Source organism: Henckelia pumila, chromosome 3 (assembly GCF_033568475.1).
Source record: "Henckelia pumila isolate YLH828 chromosome 3, ASM3356847v2, whole genome shotgun sequence".
Taxonomy (NCBI): Eukaryota; Viridiplantae; Streptophyta; class Magnoliopsida; order Lamiales; family Gesneriaceae; genus Henckelia; species Henckelia pumila.
The window spans coordinates 201,469,443-201,492,108 of record NC_133122.1 but is presented as its reverse complement, the minus strand read 5'-3'; the positions used below and the strand labels follow the sequence as shown (position 1 = coordinate 201,492,108).

General features: G+C 39.5%; 3 protein-coding genes across 3 annotated transcripts; 1 reads left to right on the top strand and 2 right to left on the bottom strand.

Moving 5' to 3' along the window:
* Positions 1-1,441: 1,441 nt before the first annotated feature.
* Positions 1,442-17,483, top strand: LOC140886418 (probable ubiquitin conjugation factor E4). Its single transcript, XM_073292995.1, has 16 exons — positions 1,442-2,372; positions 2,708-2,912; positions 3,036-3,187; positions 3,270-3,567; positions 3,671-3,823; positions 4,376-4,579; positions 4,702-4,814; positions 10,173-10,287; positions 13,115-13,204; positions 13,295-13,498; positions 13,576-13,671; positions 13,748-13,870; positions 15,601-15,693; positions 16,601-16,765; positions 16,873-16,962; positions 17,226-17,483. Exons 1-16 carry the CDS (start codon positions 1,543-1,545, stop codon positions 17,403-17,405), a joined length of 3,111 nt encoding a protein of 1,036 aa, XP_073149096.1. The 5' UTR covers positions 1,442-1,542; the 3' UTR covers positions 17,406-17,483.
* A 1,338-nt stretch (positions 17,484-18,821) lies between these two features.
* Positions 18,822-21,275, bottom strand: LOC140890562 (putative pentatricopeptide repeat-containing protein At3g01580). Its single transcript, XM_073298437.1, has one exon. It carries the CDS (start codon positions 21,273-21,275, stop codon positions 18,876-18,878), a length of 2,400 nt encoding a protein of 799 aa, XP_073154538.1. The 3' UTR covers positions 18,822-18,875.
* A 34-nt stretch (positions 21,276-21,309) lies between these two features.
* Positions 21,310-22,463, bottom strand: LOC140890563 (uncharacterized). The gene is made up of 2 exons (XM_073298438.1): positions 22,170-22,463; positions 21,310-22,096 (listed from the first exon to the last, which is right to left on the bottom strand). The coding sequence occupies exons 1-2, from the start codon at positions 22,309-22,311 to the stop codon at positions 21,399-21,401; spliced, it is 840 nt and encodes a 279-aa protein (XP_073154539.1). The 5' UTR covers positions 22,312-22,463; the 3' UTR covers positions 21,310-21,398.
* Between the last annotated feature and the right edge of the window lie 203 nt (positions 22,464-22,666).

Here is a 22,666-nt window from a genome sequence, read left to right as displayed (position 1 = left end):
TTCCCACGAGATATACCAAATCATTGAAACTCGACATATAAATATTTACTACAAGATTCATTTGAATACAAGGACTTGTTATGTTCATTTTTTGCACAACATGGTGGAAATTCTAGTTTTTATCTATTCTTGAATCAATGGAACGTATGTAAGGCAATTTGCGAAATTTTAGAGGTAATTAATAATGCAACTGAACAACTATCTGGATTTTATTATCCCACCTCATCTAGTTTTAGTAAATTATTGCAATATAGCACTAATTTTTTATGAATATATTACTAATGAATATTTGGGTTCTACAGTGGAAAAATGAAACTTAAATGACATAAATATTTTTATCATATTCATGAAGTTTTCTTAGTCGCTTCGTTTTAGATCCTAGATGTAAATTAGATGTTTTGATGAAATGTTAACAATGTATTATGATGCATTAATTCCATTTAAAATATCTCTTCACCTGATCCTTCTTTGATAGTAGGTCGAGTTAGAAATTGCTTACATAAAATTTATAATGAATATAATTTAAAATATGGTGTACAAAAATGAATCTGGAATACAAAACACTAAAACTGATACTTATTGCAGTTTTAGGCTCACAAAAGCATAACTTCTATTAAAAGAGTGTATTAAACGCCCAAAAGGATCATCAAGTTCTAGACAAAAACTTGAGAATTATTTCAGCATTTCTTTTGAGTTTAGTGAAATAGATGATGAACAAGAATTCGATATTTTGCGGTGGTGGTCGCAAAAGACACAAAGTTTTCCAATTTTATCAATCATCGCAAAGGAGATCTTAGCTTGTCCCGTGTCAACTATTGCTGTGGAGCAAGCATTTAGTGCAGGTGGTAACATTTTAGATGTAAGACAATCAAAATTAAATCCAAATTCTTTAGAAGCCCAAGCATTGTTAGATGATTGGACACGAGCTGCAAAAAGAGTACAAGGAACGAGATCAGGCTATGAAAATGTAGATTTTGATACCGAAGAAACTACTACAACAGGAACAAGTTATGGAAGTGATCGAGCTACTCCACTTCCAAAGGTTAAAAGGTAAGGGAACTATGTGGGCTTTGATTCCTCTACACCCCGTGAAATTTATGTGTATATATTCAAAAAAAGCCGATATTAATTTTGATGCTCTATTATTAAAAGTATAGGTATAATTCATAAAAGTTGAATCTTTTCAAATTAGTTTTTTGTAAATATAAAATATTTTTTTGTTTAAAAATGAGATTTAAAAAATGTAAATAAGATTTGAAATTATAAATTATTTTGAAATTATAAGGATTGAACCGTAACCATAACCGACGGTTCATGAATGGAACCGTTAAAAGAAGGTGATGGCTAAGGGTTGTGCTTTTGTGAAAGGTCGAACCGTGTTCTGAACCGTGTCGAACCGGCCAACAAAGTTAGGATTTGGCTTTGGCCCATTGACATTCTTCTTCTTCTTCTCTATAAAGTGTTGGTGAAATTCAGGTGATTTTGGATCAATCACATAAACCCTGATTTGTGAACTCACTGGAAGCGGTTGGTTCTTCCGCCATGGCGACTCAAAGGCCTCAAAGAACCCCTGCAGAAATCGAGGATGTAATCCTCCGTAAAATATTCATTGTCTCTCTCTTCGATTCCATGGAGAACGATTCTCGAATTGTATATCTAGAGATGACCGCCGCAGAGCTTCTGAGCGAGGGTAAGGACCTCAAACTTTCGCGAGAAGTCATGGAGAGAGTGGTAATCGACCGGCTATCCGGCGACTTCCCCGCCGCCGAGCCGCCGTTTCAGTACTTGCTCAATTGCTATCGTCGCGCCTACGATGAAGGGAAGAAAATCGCGTCCATGAAGGATAAAAACGTCAGAGGAGAGATGGAGTTAGTGGTGAAGCAAGCTAAGAAAATGGCAGTTTCCTACTGTAGAATTCACTTGGGGAATCCTGATATGTTTCCGAATCACCAAACGACTAAATCGAATGTCTCGCCATTGCTGCCCTTGGTTTTTTCTGAGGTTGGGAGTAACCTTGATGCTTTTGGAGGGACTAGTTCTGGAATTTCGTGTCCTCCAGGGTTCTTGGAAGAATTTTTTAGAGATGCGGATTATGATTCGATGGAACCTGTTTTAAAGCAGTTGTATGAGGATTTGAGAGGGAGTGTCTTGAAAGTTTCTGCGCTGGGGAACTTTCAGCAACCATTGAGGGCGTTGTTGCTGTTGGTGAACTATCCAGTGGGGGCAAAAGCTTTAGTCAATCATCCGTGGTGGATTCCCAAGGGCGTTTATTTGAACGGGAGAGTGATTGAGATGACCAGTATATTGGGGCCGTTTTTCCATGTTAGTGCATTACCTGATCATGCTATCTTCAAGAGTGAACCTGATGTTGGGTAAGTGACATTTCTTTTTTTTTTTTTTTTTTTTTTTTTTTTTTGCCTCCATTGTTTGTGTCCACCACTCGCCATTTTATGCTAGTTTCTCAGATTGTTTAAAGATGTAAAATTTTTTTTATTAAGTGATGTTGTGATATGATTTGGACAAACACGTAGACTTGGTAGTAAACTAGTAATACAACTCTTTCTGAAACTTATGGAGTTCATCATTTTAAGTTGTAAATTTGAAGCTTCTGCAATGTTCTTTGAGTCATACGTGTGCGGATGTACTCTAGCACCCCTTTTTGGGTAAAAGCTGTTCATTAATGGGCAATTTTTTCTTGTAATGCCAGTCAACAGTGCTTCTCAGAAGCATCTACTCGACGTCCTGCGGACCTTCTATCATCCTTTACAACTATCAAAACTGTGATGAACAATTTGTATGATGTGTTGGCGGAGGTTCTCATGTGCCTGCTTAAGAATACAAATACTCGCGATAATGTTCTTGAGTACATTGCAGAGGTTATCAATAGGAACTCTTCAAGAGCTCATTTGCAGGTATCTCTGTTCACCGTAAAATAGTTTGGTGGTTGTACTTGTAATGCTCAGTTGTAACTTTAACTGTATGTGGTAATGCTCAGCTGTAAGTTTAACTGTTCATTATGTGGGATTTGTTTACAGGTCGATCCTTTATCTTGTGCTAGTTCTGGCATGTTTGTAAATCTCAGTGCTGTGATGCTTCGTCTGTGTGAGCCATTCCTTGATGCCAATTTATCTAAAAGGGAAAAAATTGATCCTAAATATGTGTTTCACTGTAACCGCTTGGAGCTGAGGTAATAGATGTATCTTTTATTCTTAGCAATTATTTTTGACAATACTCAAGATGTTGTTGCCTCTTTGATAAATTTGTTCCAGAGGATTGACAGCTCTGCATGTATCATCGGAAGAATTATCTGAGTGGATTAATAATAATGCTGCAAAAGTTGATACTGCAGCAAATAATAACGATGAACAATATCGGTTGCTACAATCTCAAGAAGCTACAAGTTCTAGCAGTAAAGCTAATGTACCTTCTATCCAAAACAAGAATCCTGTTTCCACAAGTAGTGGAAATGCCAAATATCCATTCATTTGTGAATGCTTCTTCATGACTGCTAGGGTGCTTAACTTGGGGCTGCTGAAAGCATTTTCCGACTTCAAAAATCTTGTTCAGGTTGTGCCTAGTGGTTGGATCAACCAGGAAAGTTGTTTCAGTAAATTCTGTATTATTTTGGAGTGATTAAAAGTTTAATTCAGATGTTATATTTTATATTTAGGACATTTCTAGATCTGAAGATACACTATCCTCTTTCAAAGCCATGCTAGAGCAATCCCCTTCTCCACAACTGCAGCAAGATATATCACGCCTTGAAAAAGAAATTGAGTTGTACTCACAGGAGAAGTTATGCTATGAAGCTCAGATGCTAAGGGTATTCAAAATTTGTGCTGTACCATATTGCTATTAATTGAAGCCGTGGCACATATTTGAGGTGCACGTGTATCAGTCTTATATTTTGTGTCTCTATTTGAGAACTGATGCATATGATTACTAAAGTTTCGTTCATCCTCGACATTGTAATAATAAAGGCAGCTGATTCATTTAATTTGTTATACATTTTAATTGCCATCCTGAAATTGTGTTAGCGAAGCAATAGCCTATTATATAGGGATATAACATATTACTAATTAGTAGGAGTTGGTTTATTCTTCACCCTTCTTTCTCAAGTTGTATACCAGGCTTGGTTGAATTACTGGGTTGCCTCTTTTACAAAATATATAAGCTGTTTAGAATTAGTCAAATAATTGTAAGTTCCTGATCCAATCTGGGCCACATCAGGTATTGCCCAAAAATAGTTGATCCAGGAGGGCCATTGTTTTTCTTTTATGAAGTTATTTGGTCCTGCTCATCATTTTGTTGACCTCTTGGTAAATCATGTCTCTACTTACGTGTTGACTTCAATGTTTGCTCCTTTATAATGTAGGATGGAGGGCTCCTTCAGCGTGCTTTGTCTTATTACCGCCTAATGGTAGTTTGGTTGGTTGGGTTAGTAGGTGGTTTTAAAATGCCTTTACAATCACCTTGCCCAATGGAATTTTCCTCAATGCCAGAGCATTTTGTGGAAGACACAATGGAGTTGCTTATTTATGCTTCACGAATTCCTAGAGCTCTGGATGGGGTTATCCTGGTACACCGGGGGATTAATTTTTTACTTTTTCTATTATTTTGTTGCCGTTGTTATTTTTGCTTAGGATCTTTTTATCAGCTGATGTGTTTAATACATAGCTTATTTTGTATTTTTCTAAACAGGATGATTTTATGAACTTCATCATTATGTTCATGGCTAGCGTTGACTACATCAGAAATCCTTATCTAAGAGCTAAAATGGTAGAAGTCCTCAATTGTTGGATGCCTCGGAGAAGGTATTCTTTGATGAAGTGAACCTCTGTTGCAACCACAATGAGAATTGAATATAAACTGAATATATTTAGATGAAATAAAAGGAACTCCCAGAGAAATGTCTCTGTACAACCCTAGCTCACGCTAGTACTTGACAAGCAAGAAAAGAAACTAACTGACTCCCCTCTAACAATATTCTTTCCTTATATACTCCCTCTCTCACATGTGCGTGTGCCCTCTACTTTCTTCTAGAATATACATATTTAATTTTGGGCTTTTCATCCTCTACGTGACCCTCTTCTTTTTTGCCCACAACAATACCCCCTTCACTCGAAGCAGCCTTGTCCTCAAGGCTGAACGTCGGAAATTGTGAAGCAAACGCAGCCACCTCCTCCCAAGTAGCTTCTTCTAATGGCCTGCCCTTCCAACGAATCAGCATCTGTTGCACTTTTTCTCCCCCTATCTGTTTCATTCTTCGAGCCACAACTTGCTCTGGCTCAAACTCCACTGTCAACTCTGAATCTAAACCCTTAGGTAATGGTTGCACAGACACCATACCGCCCACAGCTCTTTTCAGACATGAAACATGAAATACTGGGTGAATTCTGGAACCAACAGGCAGCTGTAGCTTATAAGCCACGTTGCCCACCTTTTTCAGCACCCGAAAGGGTCCGTAATATCTAGGAGCCAACTTCTGATAAACCCTTCGACATACTGATTGCTGTTTATGAGGTCTTAACTTCAGAAACACCATGTCGTTCTCTTGAATGAAAACATCTTTCCGGTGAGCATTTGCTTGTTTAGTCATCCTCTGTTGTGCTCTATGTAGGTTATATTTGAGTTGCCTCAAAAGCTCATCCCTGTCTGAAAGCTCTTGAGATACAGCTGCCACTGCTGTTTCATGGGCCCAAAACTGTGCAATTTTTGGTGGTTGTCTTCCATAAACAATCTCGAAGGGTGTCATCCCCGCAGCCGTATGATATGATGTGTTATACCAGAATTCAGCCCAATGGATCCACATCGCCCATGTTTTTGGTTGCTCCGATGCAAAACACCGCAAATAGGTTTCCAAACACCGATTCAATACCTCGGTTTGCCCATCCGTCTCCGGATGGTAGGAGGAACTCATCTTAAGTGTAGTACCCTGCAATCTGAAAAACTCAGTCCAAAATTGACTCATGAATACAGGATCTCTGTCGCTAACTATTGATTTTGGAGTCCCATGAAGCCGCAAAATCTCTCTTGTGAATAATTCTGCTACCCCTTTTGCTGTAAAAGGATGTTTAAGAAGCAGAAAATGCCCGTATTTCGATAGCCGATCTACCACCACCATCACCACCTTAAACCCCCTTGATTTCGGTAAACCAACAATGAAGTCCATCGATATATCTTCCCAAATTGCATTCGGAACAGGTAATGGCTGCAACAATCCAGAAGGTTTAGTAGCCTCGTATTTCTGTCTTTGACAAACCGTACACTCCGCAACATATCGTGCCACATCCTTCCTCATTCCTTGCCAAACAAAACCGCTGGAAATTCTCTTAAACGTCCTTAATGCTCCCGAATGACCTCCCACCGATGTAGCATGTGACTCTTCCAGTATTTTTTTAATCCATTCTGACCCCTTGGGTATCATTATCCTCCCTCTGTGCAACAAGAACCCATTAACCAAAGAATACCTCCCACTCATCTTTGTTCCTTGACTTACTTTATTAATTAAAAATTGTAACTTAGGATCTTTCCCCACGACTTCCCTTAATTCTTCAGCTTCTAACCACACTGGTATTGATATGCTCTTGAGATCCACTTCCTCAATCTTTCTTGAAAGAGCATCAGCCGCTCCATTACTACTGCCGGACTTGTACTTGATGTCGAATTCGTACCCCATCAATTTGGCCAACCAATGTTGTTGGTCCGGAGTAGAAATACGCTGTTGCAACAAACTTTTTAGGGCTTTGTGGTCTGTCATCACTGTGAATCTCCTTCCCAACAAATACGGTCTCCAATGCTGGATCGCAAAGACCAAGGCCATCAACTCCTTCTCATAGGTGGATTTGGATAATGCTCTGTCGGCTAAAGCCTTGCTGAAGAAAGCTATAGGTCTTCCTTCTTGGGCTAGAACTGCCCCAACCCCTCTCCCTGATGCATCACAGTCAATGACAAATTCCTTAGAAAAATCTGGCATTCTCAAAATGGGGGCCGAACTCACCACTTTTCTTAACTCTTCAAATGCTTATCGAGCACCTTCATTCCATATAAAACAGTTCGTACGCAATAAATCCGTCAATGGCTTGGCGATTTTGCCATAATCACGAATGAATTTACGATAGTATCCGGTCAGCCCCAAAAATCCCCTCACTCCCTTAGTTGTAGTAGGCACTGGCCAAGCCCTCACTCCTTCAATTTTCTTAGGGTCCACTGCGACCCCCTCTCCCTAGATAATGTGTCCTAAATACTCCACCTCCTTCAGCCCAAAGTAACATTTTTTTCGATTCAGCAACAGTTGGTTCTTCCACAATATTTCCAAGACTGTTCGTAGATGTCCCAAATGTTCTGTCCAAGTCTTGCTAAAAACCAGAATATCATCCAAAAAAACAAGCACAAATTTTCTCAAATAAGGCTTGAGTACCTCATTCATGGTGGATTGAAACGTGGCAGGTGCGTTTTTAAGGCCAAAAGGCATTACAAGGAACTCATAATGCCCTTCATGAGTCCTAAATGCTGTCTTATGCACATCTTCTTGCTGCACTCTGATTTGATGATATCCGGACTTTAAATCCAGTTTGGAAAACCACACAGCCCCATTTAATTCGTCCAGCAACTCATCGATCACGGGTATTGGATACTTATCTGCAATTGTTATGTCATTTAATGCCCGGTAATCTACACAAAAACGCCAACTCCCATCCTTTTTTTTTACCAAAATGACTGGACTTGAATAAGGACTACAACTAGGCTGTATAACCCCTGCTCGAAGCATTTCTGCCACCAATCTTTCTATCTCATCCTTTTGATGATGGGCATACCTGTACGGTCTTACTTGCACTGGACCACTCCCCTCTTTTACTTTAATGGAATGATCCAGTATTCGTTGTGGTGGCAGACCCTGTGGAAGTTCAAATAAGCAGTCATATTCCCCAATAATATCCTCCAGTCCCTCTGGTTGTCTTATCCCCTTGTCCCACTGCTCGTCTGTTTCCAACGACTTCCTCTTCGACCACAACACTCCGCAAAATTCCACTTCGGTAATTTTTGTAATAGACCGCAGAGATGCGGGCGACCTGTTAAGAGATGGGTCGCCTTTTAATTCTACTCCTCGACCTTCTTGTAAAAATTTCATGTGCATACTGTCCCAATTCACCACCACATCCCCCAATGTGCGTAACCAATCTACTCCCAATATGAGGTCAACCCCTCCTAATTCAAAAACATACCCTTCAATTTCCACCTGACAAACCCCCAAATCCAGCCGTAAAGACCTGCAGACCCCTTGACATTCCACCTTGCACCCATCACCCAAACACACACCAAACCGAACCCCATTATCAGCAGCAATCCCCAACTTCCTTACCAGCCCCTTCGAAATGAAATTATGGCTGGCCCCACTGTCAATCATTACTACCACTGGAGTGTTCAATAATTTGCCTTTCAACTTCATGGTGCGTGGCTGAGTAATACCACCCACTGAAGATAGAGGAAGTTCGAGGGTGTTGGACTCCACCATAGGTGATTCTATGTACTCTTCTAGCGCCACCTCTCCTGGACCCTGCATCGCATTCTCTAAATCTTCCTCCTCCTCATCTGCTATAATAATCACCTTCATAGACTTGTAAGCGCACCTGTGTAGTGGGTGAAAAGGCTCCCCACACTTGAAACAAAGCCCTTTTTCTTTACGGCTTAAATACTCTTGGTGGGAGATAATTTTTTCATCTCTGGCTCGCTGGGTAGAAACCCGGGTCGCAGCTCCCCTCCCCTGACCACTGTTATCTGGCCCGACAGAACCTGAGCGTAAATTCTGTACAGTACTTTGGCTTTGTGGTCGACGCAATGAATTATCCCCCAAAACTTCAGGCCGCGACATATTCCCAGGGTAAGGACTGGGCCGATGCACTTCTCTATCATTGCTTTGGGCCCGAATGTATATACCCTGTGAGTACCCGCCCCGTTTTTCGAAATTAGAGCCCATTGTAGAATGATGCCCATGCTGGATTAGGGTATCCCCATATAATTCTTCCTCAATGCTGCGGGCCAAGTCAATGGCCCGTATTATAGTTTTGGGCTCGTACGTTCTCATCCTTCTCTTCACTTCGTCCCTCAACCCACTAAGGAAATACCCTAAACTTTGTCGCTCTGGTAAGTCTCCGATTTGCGCCATGAGAACTTCGAACTTTTCAATATAGGTTTCCACGGTCTGATTCTCCTGCTTCAAGGATGCCAACATCTCGAATGGGTTCATGGCTTTCCTTCCACTATATCTCCGGATAAGCTCCTCTGCAAACCGATCCCAACTCATGTTCGGGAATTGCGAGCTGATCCATCGGAACCAACGTACAGTCGGCCCTTCCATACATATATGTGCGATTTTTAAGCTGTTGCCGGAAGCAGTGCCTTGCAACTCGAAGTATTGCTCCGCCTTCCCCAACCAACCCAAAGGATCAATCCCATCAAACCCAGGTAACTCCATTCGTCTCATCACCTGCTTCACTTCCTCTTTCACCTCGAAACTACCCCCCTTCCCAGATCTGTTCCCATCAGAAATATTCTCCTGATAGGGAGGATCCTCAAGTCTCTCGTTTGTTTTGGCTGGTCACCCGATTCTTGATCCGACACCTCCTTCCCCTTCGTCATATTCAACTGCTCTATCATGGACTTGAGGGTTGGTATCTCGCTCACGGTTTTCCCAATTGTTTCCATGGTTTCCTGCATCAACAACATCATCCTTTCCAATGCCTCCACTCTGGTTTCAATCCTACTCTCTGAACGTGTGGTTGCCATCGCCGTATCTTCTCCGTCGATAAGATCCGGCAGGTCGGTCCAAATGTTGCAACCACAATGAGAATTGAATATAAACTGAATATATTTAGATGAAATAAAAGGAACTCCCAGAGAAATGTCTCTGTACAACCCTAGCTCACGCTAGTACTTGACAAGCAAGAAAAGAAACTAACTGACTCCCCTCTAACAATATTCTTTCCTTATATACTCCCTCTCTCACATGTGCGTGTGCCCTCTACTTTCTTCTAGAATATACATATTTAATTTTGGGCTTTTCACCCTCTACGTGACCCTCTTCTTTTTTGCCCACAACAACCTCATTATACTGTTTGCTGATGTCTTCTCCAGTCCTTAACTGATTGTATTAAATAAATTTGTATTTGCAGTGGCTCAAAGGCAACGGAAACATTGTTTGAAGGACATCAATTGTCTCTTGAATATCTTGTGAGGAATCTTCTGAAGCTTTACGTGGATATTGAATTCACAGGTTCCCATACTCAGGTGATTATTGTTTGGGGTATGCATTGTATACCAGCATAGAGCTTTAAATTTATCCTCTTAGATGTATCTCAATATGTTTAGTTTACTTACTGGTGAAAATTAGTGTGATGCTTCACTTTGTGTGTTAACCAATAAACATTATAATCCGATAGCATGGGCATTAGAGTTTTAAAGAACTATTAGTTTTGTTTACTAGTGTAACAGAAAAATACAATCTACTTTTTAATTTCTATATGAATTATGGTCAATTTATAATGGTCTTCATAGTAGTAGCAAACAGTTTGAAGATGCCGATACTATTAAATCTGAAGGGTATTGGCCAGTAACACAAGGAAGCAACAGCCAGGATGAGAAAAATGTTGTAACAAATGTTCAGTGTTTAATCCCCCTGGTTTGTATATGTATGATCCTAAATTTTCAAGTCTGCAAAAGTAACGTTTAAATAATTAGAGTGTGTTCGACAAGGATGCTTGTAAATTGATACAAACTCCGGATTACAAGAAATATCGAACATATAATGTCAAATATTCTCCAATTTCAGCTCTTATTTGAACTTTATTGTTAACTCTCTTGGTATCTTCATAAGTTCAATGATGGAAGTGGATTAGATGAGATAATTTCCGGTTACAGATCTATTGGGACTCAAATCATTCTCTGACAATCTAATTCTGACTTACCAGTCACCAAGGTTCTAAAATTCGCTAGGCGCTAGTCGGGCGCCAGCTCTGTAGCATGGGTACTCCAAAAAAATTTATCGGGTACGGGTACGGCACGGGTACTATCCGCGTGTCGGATACGGCAAAACCCGTGTCGTTGACCTTTTCCAAGTTTGACCAGTTGGGTACGGCATGGGTACGACTTGGGTACGTTTTCTGGGTACGTTTGAGCTAAATTGCAAAAAATTAAAAGTTTTAAGGGTTCAATTGAAAAATTAGAAATGTATGAGGACTATTTAATAAATATATTAATATGAATTGGGCTTAAAAGCCCTAAGTCATCGATTCTTTCTTCGGTTCGTCAGTTCTTCTTTCTCTAGTTCTCATTGTCTATCATCACCAACACCACTCCTTGGACCTTGAAGTTTTCTGCTCGCCGCCGTATCCTAGATATATATAATATTATATATTTTTTAAATCCTAGCGGTATCATGTTTTATATTTTTAAAATTTCTCGTATCATCATACCCGTATCATATCTGATCCGATACCCGTACCCGTATCCATGCAACATAGGGCGCCAGGCCAGCCTAGCGTCTAGGCCCCTTGGGCGGGGACTAGGCGCCGCTAGGCGGATTCCACGGTATAATATAATAAATCACATATTATAACTCCAAAACGATAAAATCAAATTTAGAATGAGTTCAAAATTACATAACTAATAAAATAACACAAGTTTACTCTACTTATTCTCCATAAATTTCTCTACTTGTTGTTTTCCATAGTTTTCTTCTCTTCTCTTTGGAAACGGTGTTGAAAGGGTTTTTGTGGAAGAGTGAATAAATTTTTTCGTCAATTTTTTTAGGGGTGTCAATTCAGGTGGGTTGGGTGGGTTCGGGTCTGGTCGGGTTGACGAAAAAATTATTAAAAAATTCTCAACCTGAACCCGAATCAACCCGAAAATGGCCAACCCAAACCCGACTAATCCGAACCAACCCGATTTTATTTATTTTTTTAAAAATAATTAAATAAAATTCAAAACACGCAATAATAATAGTAATATTTAATTTAAACAAATAATAAAAAAATCTAAGCTTATAGATAATATAAATTTGAAAGTCTAGTCGTAGAAAATTTAAAATATATTTACTACAAAAAATAAAATTTATTTTAATTTTAAAAAATCAAAATTGTACAAAAATAAACATTAAATGACGAAAATCTACTATATCAATATACAATTAATTTTTTTCAAACATACAACATATTAAAATGTAGGAAATCTTTCTTAATTTTACATAAAAATAATAATAATAAAAAGTTTCGGGTTGGTTGACCCTAACCCAACCGAAACCCAATTAATTTTTTTGGGTTAGCTTTCGGGTCAACTTGAACCAAAAAACCCCAACCATAACCTGATACTTTTTGGGTCGACTTGTGTCGGGCTGACAGGTTGGGTTTATTTTTGACACTCCCTAGTTTTTTTTATTGGGCTTATAATCTAAAAGCCCCAAAAACATCATTTCCGCCCAAGGAAGGCCGCCTAGGGCTTCCTAGTCCCGCCTAGTCCCGCCAAGGACGCCTAAGGCTGCCTAGGCGCCTAGTCCCGCCAATGACGCCTAGGCTGGCCGACTAGCACTTTTTCGGTGCGGTTGGCCGGCGCCTAGGCCCATTTTTAGAACGCTGCCAGTCGGATTTCTTTGAGATTAGCTATCATTGAACGATTTCCATGTGTTCTCGGGCTTTCTCTTTTAGGCACGTGTTTGGGCCAGAGTGAGTATGATTGGATCTGTAACAAAAAAATTTTGGAAGATGCATAATAGTCATGCATAGAGGTCACATGTATCTGAATCATGTGTCTTACATAATGTAGAACAATCTAATATTATCAAAACCAGGATTGCAGATAGCTCAAGTAAATGTAGACTCTGGTTCCTCTACTTTTAGAAATCATGTGGACTAGCAATTGTTTGAATACATCGGCTGCAAAAGTTTTTTTTTTCCCACGTTATTCTTCTTTTGTGTTTTTCTTTCATACTGGCACATATAATGTACCTCTCTACTGCCACTGACCTCGATCAATAGCTTCTATCTTCTTGATGTACTACAACAGCATGTTTTGTTGCTTTTGTGTGTTTGAGCACTTCTGACTTGAATTGTGCCACGTTCAGTTCTATGACAAGTTTAACATCCGTCACAATATCGCCGAACTCCTTGAATACTTATGGCAGGTTCCTAGCCACCGCAATGTCTGGAGAAAGGTAAATTTTCCACATAAGCTATCTGGTTTCCGCTTGCCTTGTTAATACGTCTTTAATGAATCTCATGCTTAATATTTTATGCTGTTCCAGATTGCTAAGGAAGAAGAGAAGGGTGTCTATTTGAACTTTCTGAACTTTTTGATCAATGATAGTATTTATCTGTTGGATGAAAGTCTTAATAAAATTCTGGAACATAAAGAACTGGAAGCAGAGATGTCAAATGCAGCGGAATGGGAGAGAAGACCAGCCCAAGAGAGGCAGGAGAGAACTCGGTTGTTCCACTCTCAGGAGAATGTCAGTTTCACTTCCTAATTTATGGTTTATTAGAAGTTGAAAATGCTCATGGACTGGAATTCTCTTGGTATTTGTAGATCATTAGGATTGATATGAAATTGGCAAATGAAGATGTGAGCATGATGGCATTTACGTCAGAGCAGATTACAGCTCCTTTTCTACTTCCAGAGATGGTAGATTTTGTTGTTGATTGTTCAATGTGTTCTGAAATGTTGTTATAACTTTCATCACAGATCTGCTTTTGTCCAGGTCGAAAGAGTTGCTAGCATGCTGAATTACTTTTTGTTACAACTTGTGGGGCCCCAGAGAAAATCTCTTAGCTTAAAAGACCCTGAGAAGTACGAGTTTCGACCTAAATTGTTGCTAAAACAGGTATATATATCACTTTTTTCATGCCTATGATTCTTATAGTTGTATTCCACGTTAAGAATATTTTATTGTGAAGAATGAGCCGTTAGAAATATTGGTTGATGTACAATCATGACAGGATTCTTTTGTTGTTTCTTCAATTGTTTGAAATGATTATGTCAAGGTTAGAGCCTTGAACAACTTTGAAATAACTCTTTCTTGCATAAATTTCAAGAGCCTGGGAGCAGAACACCTTCACGTGGGTGTTAACTGCAGGCTCTCGCATAGTTGTTAAAGACGAGCGCGCCACCAGGCGACCCCTCTGCGCCTGGGATATTCCCAGCCGCAGCGGTTGAATAAGGCGAGCCCAGGCAGCCCACTGAGGCGCGCTTAGTTTTTTTTTTTCTGTTTTCTTTCATTTCTTTTCTATTTTAAATTTTAAGATAATAAAAGGAAAGCCTATCAAACCCTAGAATAAAATAAATGGGCTAAGGAAAGTCATATATTTTCCCTTTTTAGTTTAAAGATCATTTAATTGGAGGTTTTATTTCTCAAAATATTTGAAAATTACATTTATAGATAGATAACAACTATAAACCAGGATCTAAATTGTCAATCTGCCTTAAACTAGAATTTAAATTGATTGACTGGCAAACTAGTAGAGAAAATTTCCCTACACTTATTATGGTAAAAAAGAAAAATAAACGTATAGAAAAAGTCAGCCAGTAGTAGCAGATTTCTTAAATACACACAACATACTAAAAATAAAATCTCAGTATTCTACTTTAGAAAATTAAAAGTAAAAGAGAAATATGCGAGAATGACACTGTGTTTGGAATCACAGAATTGCATTAGATTTGGTGGGATTTGGATTTGAAAATACCGTTTTAGTGTTTGGCAAAACGAGACTTCAAAACGGGATTGGTATTTAAGGGATTTCATGAGATTTCATTTAACTAACTGAAATCCTTATAAAATTGGTCGGGTTTCATGGGATTTCACGGGATTTGGGTTTACAAAAATAATAAAAATATTTTAATAATAAATATATATACGTTGGTTATTAAATTTAAGTTTTCTTCAAATTTTTTTTACAAAATATCATTTATATAAAATTTATACCATCAAATTCCAAAATATATTTAACTTTTTTTCTAAACACCAAAATGGAATTCCAATTCCATATATTTAAATCCAATTCCAAATCCAATTCCAAATCCAAATACAATTCCAAATCCAATTCCAATTCCAATTCCAATTCCAATTCCAATTCCAAATCATATATTTTAGGTATCCAAACACAGTGTGAAAGATTTTCGTGATCTGATGTATTTTTGCTTAGCTTAATTAGTTCAATAATAGTGTTTTGTCATATAATAGCATTAAATAAATATATTTTTCTGAAAAATTAATAGTGTATCTTGTTTCGATAAGAGGCGCGCGCCTCGCCTTGCGCCTCAGACTCCGGGACCCTTTTGCGCCTTAGTGCACCTTGCGCCCTTAACAACTATGGGCTCTCGCTGAACGTTAATGTTTCTGTAATTAATAAAATTTTGTATGATTCACATAACGTTTGCACCATGTGATCTCTTGCAATTAAAATCTGCAGCAATGGCATCCTACAATACTCTGTTCTGTGATTAAGTTTCTCTTTGTGCCTCTAAGCGAAAATTTTGCTTGTTGTCCTGTACTGTACAGATATATATATGAAAATCATGATGTGAATTCTTATTGTAAGTTTATTGTGTTTAAAGATAGTAAATATATATGTCAACCTGGAGAGAGGAGATAAGGAGAACAATTTTGCAGTTGCCATAACAAAAGATGGTCGATCATACAACGAGCAGGTAATCTTCTCGGAACACATTTCCCTCTCTGTCTATCTATTTATCCTTATCTATTCATGATTTCAAATTCCTTGATGCCATTGGATAGACAAAATTCAAGTTAATTTTAAATCCATTTTAAATAAACCCATGATGGTTGTCATTTGAAATTCATTTATCAAATCCCTCCCTCCAAATCAAATGAATCAATCCACCTGTAAGGTAATGTAACGTAATTTTGACTTTTTTAATCGACAAGTTAGCCAATCTTCTACCTGGAAATTTGATAATAGCATAAACAATGAATTAGACCAAACAATTTATGGCACATACTGCTGCACGTGCTTTGCTTAGTATAATTTATTTCAATGTTCTAAAAAGTGCTAAGTGGTAGGCAGGCGGTCACCCACCGTCTGGACGCTTAGGTGGGGCGCATAGGTGGTTTTTTCTTTTTAGGCTATATATCCAAGTAGTCTTGTTCATCTTAATATTTCTCCAATCATTTCTCGTATCGAATTAAAACTCAAAATTCATGGCATATTCTTCATAATAATCAAATAATAATTAATGGGAAAATATGAAAAATAATCTTTTTTAAAAAATTTAAAATTTTAAAAAATAAATAATATATTATATATTAGTCTATGTGGTCTCCTAGGCAGATTTTTAGCCGTCTAAGCGGCGATTAGGCGGTCTAGAATGCCGATTAATGTAGTAACACCCAAAGACATCAACTAGCTGTTTAAAAATCGGGACGATGGGTTACCGCCTAGCGCCTAGGCGGTCATAAGCGGTTACCGCCTAGCGCCTAGGCGGTCATAAGCGACACCTTTTAGAACACTTGTTTATTCTCCGCCAATCCTCCCCATTGAAAGTTTATTTATGATCGAAATGAGCAATGATATACTTTGGGAGCTGCCACTGCCAGTTATTTGGTGCTGCAGCTGATGTTTTGAGGAGAATTGGCGAAGATGCGAAAATCATTCAAGAGTTTGTTGACCTTGGAGCAAAAGCGAAACTTGTCGCTTCAGAGGCAATGGATGCTGAGGCTGCCCTTGGAGACATACCGGATGAATTCCTAGATCCCATTCAGGTAAATCAGGACCAATTACCTCACGTGTGAAACACATTTCCATATGTGACTGACTGTTTATGAATGGGTTTGTCTGAATATTAATTTCATTGTTTTTTGGGTTTCAGTACACCTTGATGAGGGATCCTGTAATTTTGCCTTCGTCAAAAATCACGGTGGACCGACATGTTATTCAGAGGCATCTTTTGAGTGATAGTGTATGACAGTCGCCTCTATCTTTTCCTCAATTCATATTTCTTGTTTCACACTTGTGTTTGCTCTTCTATTCCATTAATATTTGCCACCAGCACGTCTTTTAATCAATGCTGCCATATATCAAGGACGCATTGATCTTTCCGCATAAAGTAAAAGATGACACACTATTTAGATCGAACATTTTGGCTATCTTTTCCTCGGGTTAATTTTTGTGAACCAGGGCTAATGATATTTTAATTTTCTTTTTTGATTTTGCAATCATCAGACCGATCCATTCAATCGATCTCATCTCACTGGAGACATGCTAATACCCAATGTAGAGTTGAAGACAAAAATCGAAGAATTCATCAAATCCCATGATATTAAGCGACATGGACAGGACTCTAGTATGCAAAACACCAAAGCTACGATACAGACAACTGATACAACTAATCTGATTGAATAGGGATCGTGTTTATGATGCATTGTTCTGTACATTGGATTTGTCTTGTATAAATTATTATGGGTTAAATTGTATTTAATATCTTGCTTTGCTGAAAGTGGCTCATTTTGTCCTTTAGATGCAGCCCAGTAACGAGGCATAAAAATATAAAGGGTGTCACTACTTTTGCAGCCCAATAACGTTGATCTCATTTTGTGACGCCCGGGGCTGAGGAGGCAGGGAGTGATCGCCGGTGCCAAGAGGTTGCACGGACAATGAGCGGCTCCTGGTAGGCTTCTAGGCGGAGGGAGACATGAATGAACCGATCCCGTGCCGGAATGAGAGGGGATTCTGAGACTGTGTAGGTATGGGACTACATAGTTGAGGAGGGTTTAAAAAGATTTCATATGTACTGCTCATATCAAGAAGGTGCATCTTCTTTTCGGGAGCTCATCACATAAGAACTCCAAAGTTAAGCGTGCTTGACTTGGGGAAATTATAGGATGGGTGACCCCCTGGGAAGTTTTCCAGGGTGCGTGTGAGTGAGGACATAAGCACGCTGAAAAGACTCGTCTTGATACAGTGGGTCGTTACAAATGGTATCAAAGCCGACCTCTCTTAGTACGGTATGGTTCGGGGACGAACCAAGCGGAAGCTGGTGGGCATGTGACGCCCGGGGCTGAGGAGGCAGGGAGTGATCGCCGGTGCCAAGAGGTTGCACGGACAATGAGCGGCTCCTGGTAGGCTTCTAGGCGGAGGGAGACATGAATGAACCGATCCCGTGCCGGAATGAGAGGGGATTCTGAGACTGTGTAGGTATGGGACTACATAGTTGAGGAGGGTTTAAAAAGATTTCATATGTACTGCTCATATCAAGAAGGTGCATCTTCTTTTCGGGAGCTCATCACATAAGAACTCCAAAGTTAAGCGTGCTTGACTTGGGGAAATTATAGGATGGGTGACCCCCTGGGAAGTTTTCCAGGGTGCGTGTGAGTGAGGACATAAGCACGCTGAAAAGACTCGTCTTGATACAGTGGGTCGTTACACATTTGGGTTATCTATTTTTCGGAAAACCTGTTTCATCATTGTGATACATATATAATTATCATCATGTTTTAATTTATAATTTCCCACTTTCAGCTACACATGGGTTCACCGGAACCTATCAAATTTTGATAAATCGATGAGGTGTTTTATAGTTGTGTTGATCTCCAGGAATATTGTTAGTTCAATTGGTAAAATAAAAAATTTCTGTTATTTTATAAATCCTAGTGTTATTTTCAGGATGTAGTCACGTGCTTATTTTGTCACATTGTGATATTTTCATATTTCATACATGAAACTTTCGATTTTACGGATAAAAAATGTGGATAAATAGGAAATTCATGATTTGACTCGCCGTTGGCTGTTGGTTTTAGAAAAGTATGGGAGGCAAAGAAGACGAAGAAAATAAAATAATACCATGATATGTACAAAAATGGGAAACGGAGCATGTTATTTATAGTTCACAAGACTATATCCAGGAGTCCTTTTTAATCCTTTTCTCTTCGCGACAGCTCCTAAATCTGCCAATTCATCCCATTTCCAGCCTCCGGCATACAGGTTTGACACCGAGCAATACGCACTTGCATCGCAAGAATCCTTGTCCAATAACCATTTTCCTACTCTTTCACCTATTTCCATGTTCCCATGAACTCTGCAAGCACCGAGCAAAGCTCCAAGAATCGAAGTCTTCTTCTGTGATAATGGCACACATTTAAGAAGATTGTAAGCTTCTTCTAGCTCCCCTGTACGTCCCAGCAAATCCACAACGCAACCATAATGCTCTTCTGATGGAACTATACCGTATTCCTCGATCATAGTGTTGAAAATATGCAACCCTTCTGTTATCAAACCAGAATGGCTGCAGGCAGAGAGAACTGATTTTATTGTTGTTTCATCGGGATAAACCTCCACAATCGTCATTCGGGAAAACAATTCGAGTGCCTTAATACCGTTTCCATGAATCCCATATGCAGCTATCATAGTGTTCCAAGATGATAAATTGTGCTCAGCCATGTTCTCAAACAAACTGCTGGCCATTTCCAATTTTCCCCATTTACTGTATGTGGTAATCAAGGAATTCATTAACACCACATCGTTCTCCAGCAATACTCGATACAGATGGCCATGTACTTCTCTTGCTAATATGACAGATCCAAGCTGGTTCAATGCCTGCAACAGACTTGTGAAAGTGACGCAATCTGCAGACAGATTTTCTCTCTGCATCAACCGGAATAGAGCCATTGCAGCGTTAGAAAGGCCAAGATTCGCATACCCTGTGATCATTGATGTAAATGACACACTATCTTTGACCTTTATCCTTTCAAATATGTTTCTAGCTGTTTCAATGACACCCCATTTCGCATACACGTTTATAAACTGATTTGCAACTTCAGTATTTCCTTCGAATCCATGCCTGAAAATGTATCCATGAATACTTTGGCCTTTCCTTTTGTCTTCCGCTATGTTGGACATTGCAGAAAGCACAATGACAATGGTACTTGCATTTGGTCTAACAAACTTAGCCACCATTTCTTGAAATGTCTCCATGGCTCTTAACACAAACCCATTGTCTAGATAACCTGCAATCATCACGTTAAACAAGACACAGTCCTTAACCTTGGTTTTGTAAAATAAATACGTCGCTCCCCTTATATGTTTACATTTTGAGTACATATCAACCAAAGCTGTGGCACCAACTAGATCAGAATGGACTCCTTTTCGAATAATAAAGCAATGAATACTTTTTCCTAAAAGAAAATACCCCAAACCAGCACAACTCAACAATCCATTCACTATAGCAATTGAATCCAGCCCACAATTCTCACGTACCATTTGGTGAAAGAGATTCAAAGCATCTAATTGATGACCAAACCGAAGATGACCAGTAATCAAAGCATTCCAAGAACCAATTGACCGTTTGTTCATCCGGTCAAACGCTACAGCAGCCCTATCCGGATGACTGCACTTTACATACATATCCATAAGACTTGTTTCAAAAACTTCATCTAAGCCACCAATTCCTCTTCTAATTGCATAACCATGAATCATTTTCCCTTTATCGACTGAACCTATCCGCGACGCACATTGGAGTAAACTCACCAAAGTCACCCTATTAGGCTCAAATCCATTCCTCTGCATGTCACGTGCAACTGCGAAAGCTTTGAAAACACAATGATCCCCAAGCTGAGCATATCCTGCTATCATTGAAGTGTAGACAACAACATCTCTATCACTTATTTCATCGAACACTTTAGCCGCTTCTTTAAATAGATCACACTTGCTGTAAAATCCAATCAATGATGAACCCACATATCGATCATTACTCAGTCCAAATTTAAAGGCGTCAGCATGAACATTCCTTCCAAATTCACAACTGCCCAACTCGACACAACTTTTCAACCCAAAAATAATCGCTGCGTTATGAATTCCAATATATTTCTGCCTCAATGCAACACACAATCTTAAAACATCACCGTATTCACTCGCTCTGAAGTATCCCACAATAATTGAATTCCAAAGCGGTATTATATCGCCATTAATAAATATGTCAAAAGCCGATCTGGATTCTGTAAAGTGGTTGAAGTTTGCATAGGGGCAGAGGGTCCTGGGGCCAAGAAGTGAGTTTTGTTCAAGACCCCGTACGATGATGCAAGCATGCAGCTTCTTTAAGGAATTGGGGTCTGATGCAAATCCTGCGGGGATGGCAAATGAAGCAGAGCTGCGATTTTCGGGGGTCAAGTCAGAAAAATAAACAGAATGGACTTTCCTTGAGAGAAAAAGGTAGGATTTTTCGAGTGATTTTGGAATCCCACGAGAGATGGAGATCATACAATTTGAAAAAATCAGCATCTCACAACAAAATCATACTGTAATGAAGAATATAAATCAGCAACAAAACAACATTGAACTAGACAAGATTTTATATTTACAACAATTCTTGGCGTAAGAAAAAAAGGAATATTCGACGTCACATCAGGACACTTTCCTCCGGCCCATCAGACCAAGAATCTCCTCCCAAAGCCCAATACTCCCCACGCTTGTAAGCCCAACAACAGCAGGACTACAAGCGGCCACAGTCCAATAGCCGGCCCTAATCTCATCCCTCAGTTGCTCCTTATCCCACCCGCAATATCCATCGAAGAAGCTGAACTCCCCGACCTTCACCATATCCCTTTTCACCATTTCCACCGCACATCCCACGCTTTCCTTAGTACCATAGTACAACCCTTTCATCACCTCCTCGAAAACACCGCTCTTCTCCACAATCTCTGTGTTTCCTTCTTCTTCCTTGGGACTCACCAAGAACAGCCCTTCTTCCAGTGGCCCTCCGAAGAACAAAGGACTATCCGAAAATGTGCCCGAAACGTCCAAAGAAGACGACTTCATTTCTTTGATGGACATGAGTGACGGCCGGTTGAGGATGAGGCCGGTCGGGCCGATGGGGCCGGTGGTCAGGAGGAGGATCACCGTTCTTTCGAAGATGTGGACACCGTCTAGCTTCTCCGTCGCAATCAGTAGGCAGCCTTTTTCCGGTTCGTGGATCGTGTGGGCCCACTTGGATCCAAATGGGATTGGATTTGGCGGAGCGGATTGTGATTCGTTGGCTACGAGATTTGCTCGGAAAGCACGCCAGTCGGATTTGACGGAAGGATTTTCTGATGATTGGCAACCTGTGAATGAAATTTATTCGTTACTTTGAAAAATTAAGAGTGAATTGAGAAATCACTGTACAACAACACATACAAGTTACAGATAAAGGTATAGACTGATACTGATAGTGATTCAGCCTTCTCCTTTTGTAAGTAATGGGGATCCTAGCCCTTACTGGAGGAACAAATTCAATGGTTTTCGTGAAGGAATTGGAGGAGAAAAAGCAAGCTTCCATGGTGGCAAATTAGTTTCCCAAAAACAAAACAAAACAAAACAAAAAGTGCAGTATAATAAGATATAGGAAGCAATATGGATAAGAGAATGTTGTATATGAAATGAGGTCGAATACAGACCACGAGACGCATTGCTCGCATAGTCGCATTACATCCCCATTCTGTCCAAGTAAGGTAGCGTTTGTGGAGCTTTTGAGAAGTATTTATCAATTTTTTTTTTACAAAATTTTACGAAGGAAAAGCTAAGAATTAGCTCGAAGAAACTTTTCAAACACTACTTAAGCAATTTGCTTCAGCGTGCAACCCTACGCACCACTACTTCATTCTTTACGCTACTATTATTATTGCTTCCAAAAT

What these genes read in the sequence shown, in the direction of transcription:
- LOC140886418 (XM_073292995.1), top strand. Translation starts at nt 1,543, where the DNA reads ATGGCGACTCAAAGGCCTCAAAGAACCCCTGCAGAAATCGAGGATGTA. An exon ending in AAGAGTGAACCTGATGTTGG is followed by an intron (nt 2,373 to 2,707) that starts GTAAGTGACATT and finishes TTGTAATGCCAG; the next exon opens with TCAACAGTGCTTCTCAGAAG. An exon ending in TGTTGGATGCCTCGGAGAAG is followed by an intron (nt 4,815 to 10,172) that starts GTATTCTTTGAT and finishes TTGTATTTGCAG; the next exon opens with TGGCTCAAAGGCAACGGAAA.
- LOC140890563 (XM_073298438.1), bottom strand. Translation starts at nt 22,311, where the DNA reads ATGGAAGCTTGCTTTTTCTCCTCCAATTCCTTCACGAAAACCATTGAA. An exon ending in TATACCTTTATCTGTAACTT is followed by an intron (nt 22,097 to 22,169) that starts GTATGTGTTGTT and finishes TTTCATTCACAG; the next exon opens with GTTGCCAATCATCAGAAAAT.
- LOC140890562 (XM_073298437.1), bottom strand. Translation starts at nt 21,275, where the DNA reads ATGCTGATTTTTTCAAATTGTATGATCTCCATCTCTCGTGGGATTCCA.